This window comes from Acanthaster planci, linkage group LG12 (genome assembly GCF_054643075.1).
Source record: "Acanthaster planci isolate LZ-2023a linkage group LG12, COTS_SCS, whole genome shotgun sequence".
Classification (NCBI taxonomy): Eukaryota; Metazoa; Echinodermata; class Asteroidea; order Valvatida; family Acanthasteridae; genus Acanthaster; species Acanthaster planci.
In genome coordinates this window covers 10,374,631-10,392,808 of record NC_141788.1, presented here as the reverse complement: position 1 = coordinate 10,392,808, position 18,178 = coordinate 10,374,631, and the positions used below count along the sequence as shown (strand labels likewise).

The 18,178-nt window shown below is 39.9% G+C and overlaps 1 protein-coding gene across 1 annotated transcript in view; it reads left to right on the top strand.

Moving 5' to 3' along the window:
- Positions 1-18,178, top strand: part of LOC110989633 (phospholipid-transporting ATPase ABCA1-like) — a 62,294-nt gene that overhangs the window by 13,922 nt on the left and 30,194 nt on the right. Inside the window, exons 10-24 of the mRNA XM_022254165.2 lie at positions 287-355; positions 3,995-4,253; positions 4,564-4,697; positions 5,522-5,638; positions 6,728-6,925; positions 8,268-8,361; positions 10,363-10,480; positions 11,598-11,777; positions 12,248-12,470; positions 13,863-14,084; positions 14,575-14,782; positions 15,399-15,518; positions 15,861-16,038; positions 17,039-17,170; positions 17,476-17,615. Coding sequence (XP_022109857.2) covers positions 287-355; positions 3,995-4,253; positions 4,564-4,697; positions 5,522-5,638; positions 6,728-6,925; positions 8,268-8,361; positions 10,363-10,480; positions 11,598-11,777; positions 12,248-12,470; positions 13,863-14,084; positions 14,575-14,782; positions 15,399-15,518; positions 15,861-16,038; positions 17,039-17,170; positions 17,476-17,615 — 2,392 coding nt within the window. The remainder of the gene's footprint in view (positions 1-286; positions 356-3,994; positions 4,254-4,563; positions 4,698-5,521; positions 5,639-6,727; positions 6,926-8,267; positions 8,362-10,362; positions 10,481-11,597; positions 11,778-12,247; positions 12,471-13,862; positions 14,085-14,574; positions 14,783-15,398; positions 15,519-15,860; positions 16,039-17,038; positions 17,171-17,475; positions 17,616-18,178) is intronic.

Genomic DNA, 18,178 nt, shown 5'->3' with positions numbered 1-18,178 from the left:
ACTTGTGCACATGTATGACAAATTTTCGTTTAAATGCACACAAACTTGCAGCACGTTGCCATCACGTTCGGGTTTGCCAGGTCAGAGAAGCCATTTTGTCGGTACGCTATTGATATTTTGCCATTATTAATTTTTTTTTTGAGGAATTGAAAGCAACAATATACTCGTCCACAATGAAAACACGTGATGATCCATTACAATACCCAATGTAGGTTCTAGAAGTTATTTTTTTGTAACAGGATTTATAACTTTCACACATTTCTGCACTTGTCTTGTCTCATTACAGCTGAACGGAACTGATGTGAATGAATGGTACAAGAACTCCCTGACACTACTGATTTCCCTCGCACGTAAGGTGAGATCCGGTACAGATTTGACATAAGAGTCCCAGTGCTGTTTTAATTGTAATTGCGTTTCAAATGTGGGAGGACATAGCCTTGATTAGAACTAATGCGAGCGGGAAGCATGATGAAGCCTTAACCACCTGCGGCCAGGGTGTCCGGCACTGGACAAATATTTTTTATACGTATGGCTGCGGTCTCCGAAATCGGACAAAGGGAACTAGGCCTTGTAACAAAAGATCGTACTCGTAACAAAAGACCAGCCAGCTGGGCATTACCAACATTTTTTCACTCTCAATAGTGGAGATAATCTACCTTGTTTTGAAACAGTGTACCACAGTTTTGGGGATTTAGCGCAACCGGATTACCACTGGGGACAAATTTAAAAGTGCTCCACCACCACAGCAATGAGCCACACAGTACTGCTATACGCTAATCTGGCCCCTATTGAAAAGAGGTCTTTTTACAAGGCAGCAGGCCTGGCTGAAATATTCCAGTGTCAGTAGATGTTGTCTGTCAGATTAGAATAGACCAGACTGTCCTTCATGTGGGTGTAAGTGTCCAGTAAATGAAGATAATTTTTAGCAACTGCTTTGGCACTATTTGTTTCATTTTGAATTTTTTTTAATCTGAAATATGAATAAAATGCAGTCCTAATTCCCCTCCATTTTTTTATTTATGGTCCTGAAAAAAGTGAAGGGCACAAATTTTATGATATCCCTCACTCCATAAATAATTGCCCATGATTGCTAGCAACAGTACAGTCTCCACTGTGATGAAGGGGTGTAGGGGTGCGACACCTGCTTAATGATAATTAATTCCAGTTGGCAAATGGAGCTTCTGTAAGCAAATGAATCCAAACTGAGTACATAAACATGTTGGCCATCGGCATTTCCACTGATGCATGAAATGTAACATACCAAAGATCACTCTGAATTTCACACTGTCAAGGTATAATACTTTGGTGTGGAGAAGATACTTGACATCCCTGGGTCTATACTTTGGTGTGGAGAAGATATCTGACATCCCTGGGTCTATACTTTGGTGTGGAGAAGATACTTGACATCCCTTGGTCTGTACTTTGGTGTGGAGAACATACTTGACATCCCTTGGTCTGTATCTTGGTGTGGAGAAGATACTTGACATCCCCGGGTCTGTACTTTGGTGTGGAGAAGATACTTGACATCCCTGGGTCTGTACTTTGGTGTGGAGAAGATACTTGACATCCCTTGGTCTGTACTTTGGTGTGGAGAAGATACTTGACATCCCTTGGTCTGTACTTTGGTGTTGAGAACATACTTGACATCCCTGGGTCTGTACTCTGGTGTGGAGAAGATACTTGACATCCCTGGGTCTGTACTTTGGTGTGGAGAAGATATCCTATTTAATCTGAAGTCATAGAAATTGTCTTATTTCAGCTGTGGAAAAGTCCTGGAATCTGGTTTCCAGATTTCTGTGGAAACCATGTGAAAAAAATTAGAACTTGGTGCTGATGTGGGAGGGGCAGTTGCGACTAATTTCACGACAGGATAAAATTTCAAGCAATAACAATCAATGAGACCAACCATGCCATTTTCTCTCAGATTTAGAATTTTTTATACTTGTTTGGGACAGTTATGCATCTCATAGAAACAAATTAAACATTGCAAACAATGAGAGTAAATTTCAATATACATAAGAATGAGCGTGAAAACTTTGTGCCACAGTTTTATGCCAGACAGAGAAAGCAAAACGGCAGTATGCACACAAAGAGATTTTATTCAGGTGTTGTAGAAAAACAAATAAAAGTTACACATTTGTCCACTGGAAAAAAATTATTCAGTCGCAAATCAAATGCACCATTTTTGCTTTGTGGATTAGAACATGCAGTCTGTCACTTCAGGGAATTATTCTTACCACTAGTGCAATGATAAACATTATCTGTGTGCTTATCATATGGCTGTTCTACGTACATTTCTTAGTTGTGTTTGCAATCTCTCTGAGTAAGGTGGCCAAAGAAGAATTTCCCAGATTGCGTATTTGTTATGCCATCTTGTTGAAGTGTACACTGGTTGATGCATGCGTGATTGTGCTTTCACTTTAACCACAATGCATATCCAGTTATTGAATGCTACCCTGAATGTGCCACATTCGGAGCGCTACTTGGATTATGCAGAAACCGTGAAACTGAAACTTAGGGTCATATGTAACCTAGCTCTGCTATTTTCAAAAAAATAATTCCGTACACTTTTACATTATTAACATATAAGGTAAATTTATTAGAAGTAGCTTTATAATAAACAAGCATGTTGCTGCTTCACTCAAAACTACCTTGTAAGGTCCTAGGCTGTGTAGGTCAACAATGAAATAATTTGCAACATTACAACAAATGGTTTGGTTATTGTTAAGCTGTTTGCTTGTTGGCTTGTATACTGCCCAAGGAGCTGAGATGGTTTCAGGAATGTCTAGATGTTGTGAGCCCAATGTGCGAGGATAATGACTTTCAGAGCATTGAGACTTATAGTGTTATTCCCTTTATAAGAACTGTTCATTGATATAATTTTTATCGCTTCTGCATTGATTGTAACAATTTGGCCTGGAACATGGGTAATTCCAGAAATTAGGGGTCCATTATTTTCTTGTCCCTGTCACATCTGACATATGGTTTTGTAAGTTCAGAACACATGTTGTAGTTTCCAAGAGTGATGAATTAATGCAAATTACCTGCCAAACGAATAGTAATAGTTTGAAATCAATTCCGGCGATATTTTCATGTCGAATTACAAACGTCAGATGTAACAGGCACACAAAAATGGCATACTTTTGGACCCCTAATTTCTGGAACTACCCACATCTCTTACAAATTAATACAGTGCCTAATCCGTACCATTTTTTTAAAAGTGAAGTCTGTTCAGAGACTTTCTCTTTGAACATCAAAAAGACATGTACAGTCATTTGCAAAAGTTCCAGACCACCAGGAACTGTCACTGGTCCTGCATTACATTTTCTCACCGAACGATTAAATGACTTTTTTTTTACAGTAGCCCATAACATCAGAGAAGCGTTTTGAGCCCATTTGAATGAATGCTTTTTGCAGAAGACTGGATGAGAGTTTAATTTTCAGATGAGGTGCAACAATCTTTATGACACAAAGTGTATGTCTGAAGACCTAGCAGAAAAAGATTGATGTATGGTTCAGTCATTGTGACCATGAAATGCCCCCCCCCACCAATCCAGATGAAAATTTGTGGAGGTTGTGAAAGCCATCAAATATCAAGGCACACACACGTCTGGGAAAAGGAAATTTCTGCGGACTGCTGCCAATCCTCATCTCCAGCATGCCACGTTGCATTCAAGAAGTCAACAGAAATGGAAGCGGGCACACTAAATATGAGAGTGTTAACATTTCAAATCATGGAAATGTAATCAAATAGGTGTTTGACCATGACACTAAGATTACACATAGAAAAAATTTTAAGTTGTCATAATTGATTGGTTTAAATTTGTCTTTTCTTCAGGTCAATTTATTCTGTATAGATGGTCCTAAACTTTTGCCAATGACTGTATGTCCCCAAGAAACTTTGTGTGAGGTTTACACTTGGCTGAATTGACTGTAAGAAATCTCACACAGTTGATTATCAAATGCATATGACACATTTTAATTCCTATTGTAGATTTCACAATTGGACAGCTTCAATGAGCTGGTCGACGAGATCAATCTGTTGTTCTATGATAACAACACCAACGAGCTCATCTGCGGCAGTGTCGGCGAGCTGATCAACTTCAACAACATCAGCTTCGGCGGGGCAGGTGCAGACAAAGGCTTTGGGAACTTTGGGGACTTAAAGCGATTGAGCAGTGGGATGCAGAGTCTGAAGGATGGAAGTGCCAGGAGAGGGAGACGATCGACAGACGACTTGCAGGCGCCGGAAGGTAGGCATGCTCTGAGCTCAGTACCCCAGAAGCCAAAAAAATGCAAATCAGTTGCCATAGACAAATCCAGTGACTGTGGTCATGCTGTCAGTGGTTATTTGCAGAGAGGCCCCTAGTAATGATGGTAATAAGCGTACTGAACCAGCGTCATTGTGTGACAGTTGCTCTGTAAAAAACTCAACACAGTGCTTCCTCCCCCCATTAACCCTCACCCTGTTACATCCTCACAGTCACTTCTGTATTCACTTCACACTAGTGCCTTGAAAATGAAATCCACTGCAGTTTTGTGCTTGAATGAAACCTTTTGCAGAGGACTGTGATTGGGTGCAGCAGATTGCATCCACAGAGATTGGGGAAATCATGTGGGACCGAATCAAGCCGATGATACAAGGGTTCATTCTCTACACTCCTGACACCAAAGCCACCAGACGGATTATGAAGGAGGTAGGTTAATGTTGGAGCCAATTTGTATTTGTCTTTTTACAGTTGCATCTCACAGGTTTTCCTGAATTGGAATTTGAGGCTTGATGAAGTTTTGGTGAAACACTGCTTCAGAAGACTTTCCAACAAACTCTTTATTCTAGTGGTGAATAATATCTCTCTGGTGTTTTTCCAAACTTTTTGTGAATATTGAAAAACGTCGCACACTTTTTTTCTTGTAGACTCACGCATTTTGCCTTCTTAGTGAAACGTCTCTAAGTTAACAGTTTCTGGGTACATTTTTTTAACCCAATAAGTACATGGATGGAGTGAAATGAATGTGAAACCCTTTAATTAAAGCATTATTCTCAGAAAGTTATATTTATTACATTGCTTGCATATCGGTCGGTAAAGACCAAACTTATCTATAGTGCCTTGGTTTTTCATTTCTTGAAACATAAATTGTTTATAACAGGGTTTTGAAAATGGTAATGATTTAATTGACCAAAACGGAGGAAAAAAATTCTTGAGTGCTGGAATGAATGAGCCTTTATGATGAACATTGAGATCAGGACTCCCATATCAAAGAATACAGGTGATTCACAATAGTGCGCCACTAAGAGTATGCAATATGTTGGCCAATCACAAGGCGCGAAATCTGTCGACCCTTTCCAAACGTGCATTGGGTCGACAGATTTCGCACATTGTGATTGACCAACGTGGTGCAATTAGCTCTTGGTGGCGCACTATTGTGAATCGCCCGTATTGTCTTAAGCCATCAGTGAGGCCTTAATGCCTTGTCTTATTAGTGAGTTTACTAATATACTTATTTTCCCCTTATGGTGAAGGCTGAGCAACCCTTTGCCTCCATGCGACTATTCAGGGATCTACTTTTGAAATGGCGGCAGTACTCCCCATTGCTCCGACAATTCATAGAAACTAACCCAGCTCTGGATGTAGTCAATGTAAGTACATTTTATGGCTTTTCTACCCCAAAACAGTCATACTTTTCTGCAAGGTTAAAGGGTCCATGCATTGCAGTTTAATGTTACTATAACCTGCATTTCCATTTTTTTTGGAAAAGCAATTTTAATGGTACATGTCTTTGGTGTCTGTTTGGTTGTATAATAATAAAAAGTTCCATCATTTATGCCAAGGAGAACACCTGAAAGGTGTATTGATTTGTGCACAAAAACCTGCTGGAAGTTTCAGTATATTGCTGTCCAAGATTTTCTTTTCTGTGGTGATTTATTGCAGTGTAAGTACATGGCAATTACCAAGTTTCTCAGAAACCTCTTCTATTATTATATTTGGGTTTAACAAGTTGAACAGAAAAACATAAACTTTAGCTCTGTAAAAAAGAAAAAAAAATTTTAAATGCTAAAAAAATGCAAAATTCAGTACATTTAACCTCCCTAGGAAATGAGATAGAAAAGAAGAATATAAAGATGCGCAAAAAACACGTCTAATTAAAATTTTCTGCATATTTTCTGTCCATTGGGACCCTTGTATGCATTCCTAATGGCACTAGAAAGTAGGCAAAGGACTGTAGCTGTTGGGATTTTGTTTGGCAGCTGACCCCTCCCCTGTACTGTCTAAAATAATTATTGGCGTCCTGCTGGGAAATCCCCCTCATTCCATTTCCAATATGACATCAAACAGAATGTTGAAAATTTAAGTTCACTGTTCTGGAATGTCCTGTATGCATGCATTGACTCCCAACACCTCAGCCACTCCCTTCCCCTTTGAGAAATTCTGCACCCAGCTTTTTGCAAGAAATAATTTCAGAGATTTATTTTGCATGTTCTTTCTTGTTTTGGTTTAAGTAATTATGAAATTTGTAAAAATGAGTCTGACACTGGGAAAACAACCTTTGAGTTAACATCTTTTCGTATTAGAAGAATTACAAGATAATAGGATCAACTTTGTCTATTGTTACACTTATCAGATGTTTCAGGCTTTGGAATGTGTTTGTCATTTTCATAGTACGGGCCTCCAACATTGAAATTAATTTGCACTTAAAATTAACTTAATGAGCTTTTTTAACCATACAGCAATTTCAAGAAAACCCAGACTTGATTCCACAATTGGAGAAATTACTCCAAACCAACTCCACTCCGGATTTCCTCTGGTTAAAGAAAGTTCTTCTGGATGCAGAGAACGACAAGAGAGAAAACAACATTACTGACTCCTGGCTGGCAGCGATAGATGCCATTGACGAATTTGCCAATTCAACCCTAGAGATTCTGAAAGTGAGTTGCTTTTCCTTTGGGAGTAAAGAACATCTTAAAAGATGTTTAAACAGTTTAAGGGAAGAGATGGATTAGAATTGTGGGGTTTCGTTGATTGAAAGGTTTGTTCTCCTGAACTTTAGGCTAGAAATTTTAGAAATCTTTGGGTGACATCTTCACAAAGTGAAAGGTGCCCAATTTGTTTTGCAAAAAGGTCAAGAAGTGTCATCTCTGGCAGTGTTTCTGGAGTGGAGTCTTGATACTTCTGGTCAAGCATGGAATGTAAGCAATTGTGCATGCTTACAGGAGTAGCACTGTCCGACTTCTAGAAACCCCAGGATGGGGTGGAAACATTGTACTGTCATATGCATTGCATAGGTTTACCTATGTAACACGGCATGGGTACCTACGGTTAATTGAGTTCAATGGTGCACAGTTGAAACCCATAGCATTTTCAGATATCACTTGGTGGACAGGTACATTGCAGTGATGTGCTCGAATCCACCTCATCAGTTCCCAGTCTGGGCCATGGTCAGACTCCAAGAAGGCTTGATTTCTTATCAAGTCCAAGTCCCTTGGTTGGCTCAAGTCCGGCCCCACTGCACCCCAATAATGTAACATGTCAGTTATCAAGGTATCGAAAAAAATTTACCACAGAGCAAACTCATGCCATAGAAATATAACAAAAAAATTGAGAGTGCAAGAAATGCCTTTCCTATCTTGACCAAGCTCATACCAAAGAATTTACATAGTTTGAGTGCCATTACTGAATAGCCTCGTAGAGTCCAGGAAAGATTTCAAAAGGCAAGAATCAAAAGCTTTCAACGACAAGGGACTGTTTAAAGGAAAGATGTTAACTTCCTTCTCGTGCTTCCGCACAGTTTTTACGTGCACTTGATTCCAGCCCATAAAAATGGGCTTAAAAAGGCCAGAACTCAGGCCAGGTTACAAATCGAGAAATAACATCTGGACCCAAGTCCAACGTCATAGCACAACTACAGTGAGGGTAATACTTTTGGGGCTGATGATCTCATTAGATTAGTTATTGGTAGATCCAAAGGAGGAGCTCAAATGGGGCCATGGAAATCTTTTTTTTTTCTTTTTGAAATCTAATGAAAGAAAAGCAACTTCTAGGCCAATGTGATTTACCTTTTGTTGCAAAGAGTGTTAAAAACCCCAAATTCAGTCTCATTTCTCAGAAAGGCAGTTAAAGGTTACAAAGTGAGATCTTCAAATTCCTTCCTCCCCCCCCCAAAAAAATGGCTCTGTTCCCCCTCCAAAGTTTGATTCTTTATTCACCCTTGCCAATATTAATTATCTGTTTAATTTTTTAATCTGTTTACTTCTTTTTTTGTCCCAACAGTGTGTGAATCTTGATAAAGTTCGAGGATTTGACACTGAAGATGAATTCAAAGAAGCTGCCAGAGTTTTACAAGGAAATCATACATTCTGGGGAGGTATAAATATGGTGTTATTTCATTTTTCATCCTATTTTTTACACCCTCCAACCATTGTGAAGAATTGAACAACCTTTATGTTCATTTCTAAAAACACACATTCAGAATAGTTTCCATTTTACTAAAAATTGATGCTGAGAATCAAAGGGTCTCTGCAAAGGGTCACGTTTTAAAATGCAAACCATCAAAATGCACCTTTGTGCACCGAGGAAGGTCATTTTCAATTTGTATTCCATTAGTTTAAAGGGTGCTTTTTATACTCATGAGTTTTTCAATATTTATGTCCATGAGTATTTCTATATTTATGAGGAAAATTGTGATGTCATCCCTGGAAGGGATGTGCACAAAAAACTTTTCCACTTTTTGCAGTTTGTTAGTACATTGCAAGAAGCCAGTGAGCCATTTTCTCAGAAATGTTTTCATTGAGTAAATTCACCCCTGAATGGCATCACAGCAATTGTACCCTCATTTGTCCAGGAAAGCGTGGACAATGTAACAATTAATGTTTCAAAAAAGTGCACTTCTCAAGACATCTTACATGAAATTAAAGTCAAATAGCTTTCATACATCAAAGAAAAAAAATAAAGTTTCATTTAAAGCCTTTTAAAAGTCACTGCCTGGCCCATTAATACCCAATCCTCATACTGAACTGTGAAGTGTTTTCCAGGCATCATTCCTTCAGTGATGTACAGTTGGGACAACAAGTTTACATACACCTGGTAGAACAAAAACAGTTTTCCTTGCACTTCACTCATTCCTACTGACCTTTCTTTTCATGAGGACAGACAAGATGGGTCTGTCTTTAATGTACATGGTGTTTGTGTCGAACAAAAATACCCGGAGACATATATCTGATTCCTATTTATATTTACCCCAAAAATAATGTTACATACTCCAACTCTAATATTTAGTGCCACTTTCTGTATTTTTGTCACATCTCACAGTTGCAGTGGACCACTTTCTGAAGTTTTATTGAATGACAATAAGGGGGTAGATGTAACTTTTCACAAAATGATACTTCAAAAATGTATATTTTGAACCATAATAAATGTCTGCGAGTATTTTCAATTGAAGTCCCAGTACACATGATGGACATTTAAGTGAGGATACAGTTGGTCTGACCCCCATAAAGAAAAAGTTGGCAAAACTATTTCAAACAGCTAAAAATTGAGGAAAAATGTTTTCTACCGAGTGTATGTAAACATTTTGCCCTAATATGTCCTTTTCATCCTTTTTCATTTCAATGTGCTCAGTCTGAAATTTGTCCCTCAGAAGCCACTTCATTGGTGTGTCTGACTGAGAGTTGACAACTACTTGACACATTTTCAAACAGGCGTCTTCCTATCAGGGATTTCAGGATTGCTCTGAGTCTTTCTTATATTCCTGATGTTCCCATTAAAGCATCAGCCAGGGACTGCATTTTCAGAAAATGCAGACTTTTACAGCATGTACAGGCTAAAAATGTTGAATCCAACACAGAAATGTGTGCGGTCATTACTACACTTTCAAAGCTGTTCAATCTAGCATTTTCAATGTTTAATCCAGCATTTCACATATTAAATCCAAGATTGAAAGATTTTAATTCCTTGGAATTGTTGAATCAGCATTTAATAAGATGTACTGACAGTTGAAATGCTGGATTTAATTTTGCTGGATTTTAAAGTGTGAAATACTAGATTTAACATTTAAAAGGTTGGATTAAACACTTTGAAAGTGTAGTTACTGATGGCACTCACGAACATGTAGGTAAAAATGGAGAAATAACAGTGCTCAGCAGAAGTTAGATGCTTAGATGTTGCTATAGCAGGCTGTGCTATCAAACAAAACAGTGCTCTGATGAATTTCCACCATTCTCATCAACATTGCTGGGCAGTCTGGTTTTTCTCATGTGATTAGGTGTTAGATTCAAAAGTTCAGATTTCAGGGTGCATATGTAGTGTTGGAGCACTGTCAAGATTCTGAGACATGGTGAAATTGAATGTAATTGCTCCACTCATGCAGGTGCTGTGTTTATGGACTTCAACCAATCTGCCAGTAACAAGACCATCCCACCCCATGTCAAGTATGAGCTGCGCATGGACAGCAGTATGGTGCGTAGCACCAACAGATACAAGCAGAAGTAAGTCCAGACAGATCTACACCACCGTCACAAATTCAAATGATGCCTTATTTTCAGTATCACCTGGTCGGGGCAAGAATTGCAAGAGGTTTTTCTTTTTCAAGTATGTGTTAATGTATTCTCGTTTGCCTGCTTGACGACATGTATTACTGTTTTTGAGAGCAAATGGTTTGTCACCTTCAAATAATGTCAGTTTTCCATCTGAGATACAGTAAATTCTCAATTCAGCATTGGATAACTCAAAAGTCTGTTTACCGTGAAGTCACGCTTTATTTTTGTCGGGAGTGGGATATTGCGTATAAACATGCATGAAAATGCCTCTGTACCTTGAAATACCCACAGAGCAGGTTAGACAGAAACACTACAGCTAAACATTCCGTTAGGAACCTTCCTTAACTCAGAATCCTGACACCTCAAAAGGTTTAATTCATTCCCTTGAGGTCTGGCTCAACAAGAGTTTATATAGGCTGGATCTTTAAATTCCATTGCAGCCAACCATATAAATCTATTGAAAACACTTGATATTTCACGTTAGGATGTCAGCTTAAAATTGTCACCAGTGCAGTGTACTTAAAAAGCAAAGCATTGAAAATGCAGTAAGTGAAAACAAATTTGTTCCAAGAAGATAAATCCTCAAATACACAACTCATCATTTTACTATGTAAGTCTTATTTATTTTCTGCTGCATTTGCGAATCTGTGGCTTATTAACCATTTGCCAATGGTCCTAGGCATGGTAAAAGTTGCAGCCAATAATACTGACTTTGTGATACCGCAACCACATCCTCTACAGAGATGGACTTTACACATACTGATCCTTGGTGGTTATTTGACCAAGATTTCTTTCTCAAAACAACAAGACTATTGTCACAGAGCTGTGGCCCATTTGGCTGTGCTCAACCTCTGTGTACTATTTCATGCTTCTAGCTGCAATTTCCAAGTGCATTGGGAATCCTGTGAGCTCAGGGACTGAGTATAAATATCCCACGGTACTATACATATAGAGTACGTGGGAGCTTGTTCAAATACCATCCGCATTTCGACACTGGGAGTCCCTGTGTGTATAGACGTCATCTGGCATGAAGTGGTTCATTAATTTTTGTGGTCTGTTCTTTCAGTTTCTGGTATCCATCCCCCATGAGCGACGTCTTCTCTTACGGACAGTACATCACTGGAGGATTTGTGTTTCTCCAAGACATGCTTGACCAAGGGATTATCAAGGCCTCTCTCGGGAAGAAAGATGCTGGTGCAGGCACCTACATCCAGGAGATGCCCTACCCATGCTACACGGATGACTTGTGAGTCTATGGTGTGATAAAAATCTTAAAGGTCATTCAGAGCTTGACCATCGCTAGGAGAGAATGAGTCATCAAGGTTGCTGTGTCAGGGTGAATAAACAAACAAAAGCCAGCACAATTGAAACTTGTAAATGCTAAAATGTGTACAACATCGAGGGCTTAGTGTTGGAATTTGGTGATTGCAGAAAATGATTGGTTAGAAGCAGGAAGTTCATTACCAACAGAAAAGGTTATGATTTGTGAATTGCTTGTGAATGGTGCCCTGCTTATGCTTACTCAGCACGCAAAATTGCTGAGCAGTATTTTTGGAAAATAGAAGCAGGCATTACAATTGGATCCTGTGCTCAGTTGTGCATGTCCTGCTTAATATATGATGCCCAGTGGATCAAATTGGGAGGTTATATTTAAGCCACACCACTCAAAAGCAGTCATGGATATAGCATGCATGAGCACTTCTTTAAATTTCACAGCTTCATTAACACCTTGGGTGCCGCTCTGCCACTCTTCATGGTCCTGGCCTGGGTCTTCTCAGTGGCCATGAACATCAAGGACATCGTCCTGGAGAAGGAGCTGCGGCTCAAGGAGGTGATGAAGGTGATGGGCATGGGCAACGCCGTGCACTGGGTGGCCTGGTTCCTCAACAGCTTCGCCGTCATGCTTGTTAGCAGCAGCTTGCTGGTCCTGGTGTTGAAGGTGAGTGTGCACTGGTGTGATGTCTGTTTCCCACCCTGTTGGAGTTGATTCATCTTGGCTTTGGGCAGGGATTCGGGCTGGCATGAATGGCAGAATGAGGTTGTGCATCAGATTGATGATTAAACAGGCCAAACCACACTGAAACATTTTATCAGATATTAACTGAATCTGATCTGAACCTAGCTGAGCTCCCTAAAGCCAATCCGAAAAAAAGTGAGGTGAATCTGACCCAAATTGACATAAAACCAAACCCAAAAAGCAAAGCCTGAATACCTGACTTGGACAAATCCTCCTATAATTGTCTGCCTCTTGTTCCTGATCTTATAATTTTCCTCATTTTATGAATTCTTCTTGGAAAAAGAATTGCCAGAACTCAAAGCTGTTTTAGTGTACCTCTGTAACAGTTTCAGCTGGCGTGTAGAAATTAATACTGTGGGAAATTAAAACTCATGATCTTGGCCAAACCAGCACTGTGACACTGGCGTAATAATAACTATTTTATTTAACCAAGATGGCTTAACTGAACCAATCCAACCCAAAAATGGCAACTGGAAAACCGAGATGAACCTAGCCAACTGAAGTAAGGTGGAAAAACCGGACCTGACCTAAAGTTGGTTTCGAGTCTGGTCATTTTCAAGTTCTGGTTGGATTGGCACAATATTAATGGAGAAATTAGGATAGGAAAAGGCTGACTTTTTTGTATACATCTAGTTTCCTTGATGCAGAGGGCATCACCAAACAGTCCCTGATGGTGCACAGTCATACAGGAATGCTTTAGCGATACTGTTGTGGACATAGATACAGTCATCAAAGTTGGATCATGTTCAACTTTGCTAACTGTCATTACAATAGGCCCATACAAGTACACATGGTGGCATGGTGGGTGTACAACAATGCCCATCTCACTTGAGTGCCATGCATTGGTCCCATTTTTCTTATTATGGGCAACAAAAGAAACGCGGTTGTGAACACTATGGCTAAATGTGATTGTAATATTTCCAATTAAAGTGCAAATTTAGCTTCTAAAAACAGTCTAGCCACCTTAACAAGGCATTTTGCATGAAAAGTGTCAGAGTTATGGGTGCTATAATGCATTCGTTTTATTTTCCGTGTCAAATGACATCACACACCAGCTGTTCCATAACTGTTGTGATCTTGTCATTGTGCAGAGGTTTTCCACTGCAGTTAAAGACCCTGAGCCCAAAGTTCTGTTACCATTTGGTTCTTGTATGTATTTGGAGGAAAGCTAACACTTGCTAGCTTATGGACCAACAAAAATGATATCAATGCTGTACTGAACCGTGTATCTTGTGGAATGTATTTTGGGCTGTTGTTCAACCTGACTTCCCAAAGTCAATCACCTGACTTTTCAATATGTATATTACATTTCAGGTGGGCAACATCATCATCAACACCGACACGTCCATCCTCCTCTTGACGATGGTGTCCTTCAGTCTCTCCTCCATCGCCCTCTGCTTTCTGATCAGCACGTTCTTCTCCAAGGCCAACCTGGCGGCAGCGTGCGGTGCTGTGATTTTCTTCCTGACCTACATCCCCTACAGCATGGCCTATGCCTGGGATTCTAGGTTACCCCTCCCTGCAAAGTTTGCCCTAGTAAGAAACCCAAATAAAGTACCCTGCTTACCTGGTTTCATGCTATCCTTGTACCTAACAGCATCATGTGGATGCTTATAGGCATAACTAAGGTGTAGAATGTTCGAATTTTCAGTAAAAAAGAAAACTCTAGAAAACATCTTGTACATTGCGCCATGTACACCACCTGGGAAGATTGCACGCAGTTTGAATGAAGCAGTAGATAGAGTACTTATGTTCTTAGAAAGCTGGAGGAAAAAAATGGGCCAAACAAAGTTTGCCTGTCAGTTAAAAACTAAAACGGACATTTATTTTTCTTTCAAATCATTCTCTGTTCTCAAGTTACAGCTTTCCACCCTGGTTCACATGAAAAACAGTTTTTAAAAATCATCAGGGAACACTGCTGGCATCACGTGACAATCCAAAAACTTACTGGCTCCCACTTTGTTGTGTGCCATGTACTAGTTGGGCCTGTTTAACATTGAATGATGGTATATCATATATCTTGCAGAGCCTATCTAACACCATGGCATTCGGGTATAGCTGTCAGTATTTGAGCCTGTTTGAGACCCAGTCCACAGGGGTGCAGTGGGGGAACATCAATGACATGCCTCAAACCTCCGCGGAATCCATGACCTTCCTACAAGTCTTGGCTATGATGTGGGTGGACACCTTCATCTATATGCTGCTGACGTGGTACATAGAGGGGGTCTTTCCAGGTATGTCTGAGGAAAGGAATTAAGAAATAAATTACTAAAAACGACTGCACTTTACCACACATAACGTGATTTGTGAAAACCCATGACATTTTTTATTCTCAAAAGTTTTTGTATCTCACAAAAAACATAGCCTGCAGAGCTGTTACCTAGCATACATGTAGGCCTAGTTAGTTTAACAATTATTCATGGACTCGCCATCAAAAGAATGAACCAGGGATGATGAGATTTCAAGGTGCCATAAATAAGATGCAACTTAGATGTCAAGACCATCTTCTGCCGTCTGACATTTACACATTGTGAATTGTTTTACCAGTATTGGGGGTCTCGAGGCCGGATTTTCAAAGCCTTGGCCTGGGCCTCGGTCTCGCTCCCCAATGACTCGGTCTTGATCTTGGCCTCAGAGACCCTGGACTCAAGACTCAGCCTTGGCCTCGAAGGTTGTGGACTCGACTCCAACACTGGTTTTTACAGATTTCTTCTTCTTGAAGCTACCTTCAATTGTTAAATTCCCTGATTGTAAAGCATTTTCCGTGTCAGCACTCCACATGCTATGCCGAGTCACAGTGATTCTTAGGCTCAAGTCCATTTTTTCTACATACATTACATATTTCTGCAGGTGCCTATGGCATACCTCGTCCCTTCTACTTCCCATTTCAACGATCCTATTGGTGTGGTTCTCGGACAACTGATGCTCTCGATGAGGACGTTTTAACATCTAGCAATGACCTGCTGACAGGTAACTTGGCCATGGCATACACAGCACTGCGAAATGCTTTGCGTTGACTGGCTCACAGTTTGTCTCCTAGTGAACATCCAAGAAATATTGTTTTGCCTTTTTTTCTCTGGAAAGTGCAACTCTGCTGTGAAAAGATGTCAGATATCTGTATGGCTGGAGGAAAGGTTTAAAATTTGCTTTGATGCTATATACACACTTTCAGATTCGAAAGTAATTGTGAACTGCACAATACCTGAAATCACTTCCTTTTGGAGAGTTACTTAAATTTTGGTTTTATGGCAAAATTGATTCTCAAGACATGTGTCACATCATTCATTGTTTCTTGGTGTCTTATTGTTTCAGATAATGCAGACTTTGAGGCGGAGCCAACCCATCTGAAGCTGGGAGCCTCAATCTGCAACTTGTACAAGATCTACAAGACGGGCAAGAAGCTGGCTGTCAACAATCTCAGTGTCAACTTCTACGAGGGGCAGATCACCTCGTTCCTTGGCCACAACGGTGCAGGCAAGACAACAACAATGTAAGTAGGGAGGCAGGGACACCACTCACTCCCAATGCAGTCAATACTGTAAACTCTTATTAAGTCGAACGTCAGTAAGAACAAATGACAAAAATTGGGGTGTTCTGATTTCAAGTCAAGTAACACTCCAGATTTTCTCCATGGTGAAACCTAATTATCAGCACGTTCATCAGGAAAATGTTTTTACTGTTACTGGCTCTGCCACGCTGGATTGTCACAATGGGTACATTTGTTCATCCATTTATTGATTTTGATAGTGTTTTTGTTTTGAAAATATTTTTATAAGATTTGATATTGTTCTCACAGAAAGATGTCTGATTTATGAACATAACAAAAGAGCCAAATTGTTGGTGGCAAATCTTTATTTTTTGCCATTTTTCACTGATGCCTGAGCATCCACTGCCCCACACATGCCACAAACTACATCTGGGCCAGCAGTAGTAATTGGGTTAACTTGAAAGCCAGGTGCACACCGTGTTGTGTACTTACTTTCGGAAACCACCAAAAAGAACCAGTGATCAGTTGTGATCGGGCAAACTCATTGTTGCAAAATTCACGTTGTGACTTGTCCAATCACAGAGGTAGAATGGATGTCTGGTCGCATCCTGAAAAGATGAAGTGCTTTTGAGGAGTGATGATTCATTGAAAAGTTTTACACGGTTTACACTTGCTAATGACTGTTTTGGCAGTGGTCTCTTTCATATTAGCTGCAGGTACTGGTGTAGGCAGTTTGAGTCGCAAATGCATTCGTGTACATGATATCCTATTCTCCTAATGAAAATGAAGATTGACATTGAGATAAATGGAGTTTATTCAAGTCTTCCAAAAGTGTACTGTGACACATTACTAAGGTCACAGTAACACCGGACATTGATGGTTTATGGACGTGAGTTGGAGGGTTGTTGATTAGAACATTCGGAGGGCAAGGTAGAAGTATGCTGACTTGTCTAGCCTTTGAGCATAATGCAAATTGATGAATTCCGTACTGTGCACTGTGCAGGTCCATTTTGACGGGGCTTTTCCCTCCTACGGCCGGCACAGCCTACATCTATGGCAAGGACATCCTGAGAGACATCAGTCGAATCCGCAAGAGCCTTGGCATGTGCCCTCAGCACAATGTGCTCTTTGACTAGTAAGAAGCATACTGGTTAACCACCTCCCCCTTTCAAAATGCAACGATTTGTTGGTGTTTGCTGAATTTTTGAAGAATTCCCTTTGCTGAAAGGTTCAGCTAAGGCTGCATATGCATCATCAAAAAACTTTTGAAATAATTCATTTAATTATTGCACATTGTTTGTTTAAGCATTGGATGGTTTAAATATTTTGACATCATTTTATTGCATTCCACGGAGGAAACTGCATCATTAACTTTTTTATCTATATTTAACAGTCCATTTTCTTACATAAAACTTTATCCCTTGCGTGATCTTGTTTTAGCCTGACAGTAGCAGAGCACCTCTGGTTTTATGCCAGGGTGAAGGGTGCAACAAATCAGGAAATCCACATTGAAATGGAGGAGATGCTGAAGCACCTGCGGCTACAGCAGAAGAGGAACGAATTGGTGAACAACCTGTCTGGTAATAAACCCATCGTTAGATCAGAGTTTCAAGTGCACTGCACACATCAAAGCATTCCATCAAAAGATCTCAGCAATTTTCATCTGAAAAATGGTAAAGGTGTTTCACCACACTGAACTACCACATGGTAACAATGATAGCTCTGTTTTTTAAGTTTTGCAGCTGTATCCATAATAATAGACATTTTTGACATTTGCAGTGCAGATCATGTGATCAGATTTCAAACAAGCAGCACATTTTACGCACAACACTATGGAAAGTTCCCCAGTTTCCACCACATCTAATACTTGAAAAATGAAGTCCTTCTCTTTCCCCAGAGTGTGGTATTGAAGATGGAGACTAAAGTTATCCACAAAAATCAGATTTGGAGCCCGACCAGAAAAAAAAATTGGGGGGTATCCCTTCCATGATTCCATTGGACTATGATGATGTATTGGCCAATCAGAATCAGGGTTTATGAAGCTCATTCATCAGGCACTGACCAATCATGTTCATTTTCAGCCTGCAGTGACTCGTGCCATACTGGCCAACAAGACACTTGAGGGTGACTTGTTTCTTCTTGT